The sequence below is a fragment of the Perna viridis genome, chromosome 8 (assembly GCF_037379345.1).
Source record: "Perna viridis isolate PV_CMFRI_1.1 ecotype Kerala chromosome 8, ASM3737934v1, whole genome shotgun sequence".
Classification (NCBI taxonomy): Eukaryota; Metazoa; Mollusca; class Bivalvia; order Mytilida; family Mytilidae; genus Perna; species Perna viridis.
The window spans coordinates 30,421,919-30,427,570 of record NC_142452.1 but is presented as its reverse complement, the minus strand read 5'-3'; the positions used below and the strand labels follow the sequence as shown (position 1 = coordinate 30,427,570).

Below are 5,652 nucleotides of genomic sequence, written 5' to 3'. Positions count from 1 at the left end.
TTTACTGTATCCATAAACTCATTCAATGTATCATTAGTTTGATTTTACACATCGAAATGCACATTATTTTTTCTTACGTTCATATATGCACAGGGTCTTGCACCTCCCATCAAATATACAACCAGACTAATAACCGTGTTGATGTACACATGCACGTGCACATGTACATTAACATATAGTATTAGTCGGGCTGTATAGTTGATAAGGGCAAACCCCATTGATTTATGCAACGTACTATGGTATAAAAAAATTTCTTCTCAATCAAATTGATATTCTTCAAATTGCATGTTAACAAACGTACGGTTACATTCACTTGTACTAGAGAAATGTTTAAACATGGTAAAAAACATTTTTGCAAACAAACAAACAAACAAAAAATAAATAAAAAAAAATAAAACACAAACAAATAAAATAATAAAAATACAATAAAAAAAACCGAAAAAAAATAAGAGAATTCTAAAAAATAATTTTAAATATCAGCTCAAACCATGAAGACTGTTTAGAAATGTATCGCACAAATCGGACGTGGTACATGTATGTCTAGGGTAGGTTCCCCGACCGATCATTTCTAATGTATTAAATCGATACGATACATTGTAGTTACATAATTATGCGAACAAAATAGTTAAGAATAAAGAGTTTGTGGTTTGTGGTCTGAAAAAATGTGTCATAGTGTCGTACATGTAGCTGGGATGGACACGAATGTTTCTAGCCCTAAGCCAGTACACTCAACCTCATGATAAGAATGTTGGTACAATGTATATCAACAGCTGGTCAATGCGCTAAGCAATGGTGTCCAGATATCATAGATTTTCACCAACTAATCAATCCGATTTCTGTGTATTATGATCGAATTAAAACCAGATATTTATCTGCCTATTCTTCTTCTAACATTTCAATGATATTACATTGTTTACATTGTAATTTATTCCCCAAATGTAGGATTCGTATAACGTGATTAACACAATGATTAACATTTGCATTCAATTTCTAATTTACGTAAAGAGGAAAGTTTTAACATTTGTGAAACTCATACCGATGTTGGATAAATACAACCATCTACACTGCCAGGTAATTTAAATAAGTCTGGTATTTAAATACAATCTAAGTTAATTTAAAATGTTATTTTTGTGTCACAAGTTTGAAATTGATACCAAATATCATTGTAGTATCTTCCTGTTACATGTAGACACAAATGCAACTATCAGTAGCTAAAAGCAATTTGGGTTTGCATGTGAGTGAAGATTGGTTTGATAGTGTACATGTAGGCTCAACATTGTGAATTGTAAAGTGGAGCGGTCTTAACCGTTCTTCTGCTAGCTGGACTAAAGACTTTATTCATTCGACGGAAAATCCTGTTGTTTCAGTGCATGCAAGGCTTAAGGAAAACGATAGGCATCAAATAATGCGACAAAGTGACAAATTGGGCGCATGATATACATGTACATGAAAATACGAAGTTATTAAGAATTATGGGACCACTTGATTTCTATAGTATACGTACAATAAAAAATCTACAATAAACTCTGTTGTAGTTTCAGCTTCATTCAATTTCATAATGTTCAATGTCAGGACATTCTTTCTGTTTAAAATAAATACTTTGTTTTTGTTTCATTTCAATGTGTACAAAAGGCTAAAATCTAGCACTTTCACCCGATCAATCATGTAAAAAAAAAGAACAGCAAAACACACAAAAAAAACAAAACAAAACAATAGACTTCTAAATTGAAGTTGTCCAGTTGAGGTTATGATGAACTCTGGTATTTGGGTGCAGTCCTTATGAATAAGTGGTCTAAGAGTTACAAGGATAATGCACGATTTTTGCAATTTCATTTTTGTTTATTCTGACAAAAGTCTGGTTTGTGAAAAATAAACAAAAACAAAAACAAAACAAAACAAAACACAAAAAACAAAACAAAACAAAAAAACATTATATTTGAGATATCAGTTTATAAATTATATTTCCAGTATATGCATGGTTTGGATTAGACAGGTTCAAGGTTTTTACAGAAAATTCCAGTTTGATCATGGGGTTAGGAGTTGATAGGTTTCTGGTATTAAAACTACATGGTTCGGTTAAGGAAGGTTTTCGGTTCATACATGTTTTGGTTAAAAAAAGGTCTCCAGTCCATACATGTTTTGGTTAAAAAAAAGTCTCCGGTCCATACACGTTTTGCTTAAAAAAGGTCTCCGGTCCATACATGACTTGGTCAAAAAAAGATCTCCGGTTAAAAGGTCTCCGGTCCATACATGTTTTGGTTAAAAAAGGTCCCCGGTACATACATGACTTGGTCAAAAAAAGGTCTTCGGTCCATACATGTTTTGGTTAATAAAGGTCTCCGGTTCATACATGACTTGGTTGGGATAAGTTTCCGGTCCATACATGGACAGTTCGATCATCAAGGTTAACGCAATATTCGGATGAGATCGGTTTTACTGTTACAGTACAAAATACTAATGACGTCAGATGTAATATTATATTAAACGAACATATACTGTTCTATTATACAGAACGTATCACTGATCATTAGTAAAACATTAATCGTCTGAATATAGCTGAAATATTGCTGCTCGGACGTTAAACCCCAACAAACAAACAAACATAAAACATTAAAACTTGATTACTGGTTACATAGGAGCATTGTATTTTCAAGTTCAAAATTGGAGACTTTAAATATTATTTGTCTCTACATTCTTTTAAGTCTTTGATCTTTTTTAAATCGAAAATATTTACAGATACCGTTAATGGCTAAAGTAGCCAGGAGCTGTTATTCTAAATTTGAGTATAAATTGTCCACGATTCACTGGTTTCAAAAAGAAATGGACTTTAAACTTTAAATTATAAAGCGTTAAAATGTCTAAGGAAGTAGAGACATATATGTATAAACGTATATATACACGTTTGTTTACAACACTGACCTGTGTGCGAATTTTCATAAACGTTAAAAAATGCATGTGAAACAAACAATTACGTACTTAATGTGGCTGGTGTTTGTTATTGTGATATTACAGTGTATTCTTGTGACAATTCAGATAAATTTCACTAAAAACTTTCAAAACAGAATGTCAAATAGAGAGTCTAAAACTATTGTGATTTTTTCTAAAGAAAAGGATAACGTGGAACAGAGTCTCGAAAATGATAACGATGAATTAGAAAATGGAATTATTAATTTAATTGACGAGTACTTACCAAAGGATTATGTTCTAAACAGAACTTCAATTTTGGAATCCAATTTTAATTTATCAAAGGAGGAGTGTTTTGAATGCAAGTCATTTAATTTTCGTACGCACGTTAATACGCAGAACTGTGTTTACATGCCTAATAATGAACTACGCTTGATGTTGTTGATAATGAGTCAACCATCAAATGTCAGAAAACGACACACCATACGCATGACGTATCTCTCACAAATTAAGCACTCGGTTCCAATCAGTTATGCATTTGTTTTAGGTCGTTCTACAGGAAATATAACTACAAACGCAGTAAGAAGGGAGAGCGATATATTTAGAGATATTGTAATATTTGATTTTATAGATAGCTATGACAATTTAACTGTTAAATCGATAACGGCCTTTAAATGGGCAGCTAATATCTGTGAGCACGCGCAATATATTATGAAAGTTGATGACGATGTTTGGGTCAACATACCCGCTCTTTTAAATTTTACGTCAACAAAATTCCCAATTCAATATATTGGTGGTTATTGTTATACAGGTGCAAAACCAATTAGGATTTCTCATCATAAGCATTTTGTTGCAGAAGATGAGTTTTCGAATGACGTTTTCCCGCCATATTGTAATGGACCCGCCTATATCATGACAATGCAAGCGACAGCAGACGTTTCTATCATTGCTGATTATGCACCATTCATACATATTGAAGACGTTTTTGTTGGTATATGTTTGCAAATGCTTAATTACAGTGTGACGCATATACCAAAGTTTCAACGTTACGACCAAATACGTCATCCTTGTTATTATAAATCAGACCACGTATACACGTTCCATCAAATGCCAATACCTATGTTCAATACGGTTCTTCAAATTAATTGTAAAAAAATAAAAATTGATGTAAACGAAAAACAACTACTGGAGGATCAACATCGGAATCTAACGAACTTTTCAGCTCGAACAAAATGCAAAAGTTGTTTCAGTTTTACGTACCCGGTTATTATAGAAAATGATGTTTGCAATAATGATAAAACGTATAAAAGAAAAATAGATGTTTTCATACTAATTTTATCTTCTCCACAACACATGTTTCACCGGAATTCCATACGTCAGACATATCTGTCTGCATTCAAGCGACAAAGAGGTATGGTGCGTTATTTATTTGTTATGGGAAAAGCATACGATGAAAGAATTGATAGAATTATACTGAGGGAAAATCATATGTTTAAAGATATTTTGAAATTTGATTTCAATGACAATTATCAAAACCTAACATTAAAAACTTTGAATGGATTTAAGTGGCTTTCACAAAATTGCAGAAACGTTAAATATGTCTTAAAAGTTGACGATGACGTATGGCTTAATATCAGATTTTTTCTACAAAACCTTCGACTAAATTACTACCAAGTGCGGACTATCGGTGGGGAATGTAGGGCAAATAGTCGACCAGTACGTGCCCCATCAAGTAAATATCATATATCGTACGATACATATCCGCATTTTAATTATCCTCCATTTTGTGCAGGACCGTCCTATTTGTTGAACTATAGTGTTATACCGGAAATTGTTAAAGTTGCACGTGACGTTCCATTTTTCCACTTAGAAGATGTTTACATTGGGATGTGCATCCATTACCTCGGATATAACGTAACTATGTTGAAAACGTTCCAACCATATTCCGCATATCAATTTACTTGTTGGTTTAAAACGGCACAAGTGCTGACTTACCATTCGGTTTCTCCTCAGTTCATGAGACAGATTTGGTCAAAAGATTGTGCAAAATCAATAGGAGGTTTTGAACAACACATGGGGAGATTCAGAAATATTAAAACAATTCGGACCAATGGAAACATGCGCTCTATGAATCAAGCGTCATGGAAAAAAAACTCATCGCCCTACCAGCAAAAGAAAAGAATGGAAGACATCGCAATGAGAAACAAGATATTAAGACGTTAAATAGAATAAAAACAAAAATAAATCCAGGATGAAAAAAAGCAATAAAACCATGTTTACAAATCCTCGGATGGTTGAGTGCATATATGTCAGCTAAAAACACCAGAACTTTAAGAATAATGGAAGTTATGAGCTAAGAAAAAATAAAAACTCAACAGTTAGCGATAACAAAGGATACTATTAGGAGATAAATAACAACGAACAACCAATTTTTGATCCACACACACACACACACACACACACACACACAACAAAAACAGTCAAACAAAACACAGAAACAAAAACGAAAGTAAAACAAACGATAAAAAGAACAAAGCGTGGATATCCAGCATTGGTACATACAATAAACTGTTTTCCTTGTATAACACTTAATATGCAAATGTGATAACGCAAATATTTACTGGGTACATGTAAAAGGAACTAACTTCGCAACAGCGGCAGGACATTTTTTTTTCATTTTTGGCAAGACTACCGTTAACGACGTGACTTATTAAAAAAAACAAACTATACAGCTATAAAGTGCAATAT

The 5,652-nt window shown here is 32.9% G+C and overlaps 1 protein-coding gene across 1 annotated transcript; it reads left to right on the top strand.

Moving 5' to 3' along the window:
- Window positions 1-2,818: 2,818 nt before the first annotated feature.
- LOC148610183 (uncharacterized) lies at window positions 2,819-5,296 on the top strand. Its single transcript, XM_088542328.1, has one exon. It carries the CDS (start codon window positions 2,950-2,952, stop codon window positions 5,125-5,127), a length of 2,178 nt encoding a protein of 725 aa, XP_088398454.1. The 5' UTR covers window positions 2,819-2,949; the 3' UTR covers window positions 5,128-5,296.
- The last annotated feature ends 356 nt before the right edge of the window (window positions 5,297-5,652 follow it).

Coding starts and splice junctions, on each gene's coding strand:
- LOC148610183 (XM_088542328.1), top strand. CDS start 2,950: ATGCATGTGAAACAAACAATTACGTACTTAATGTGGCTGGTGTTTGTT.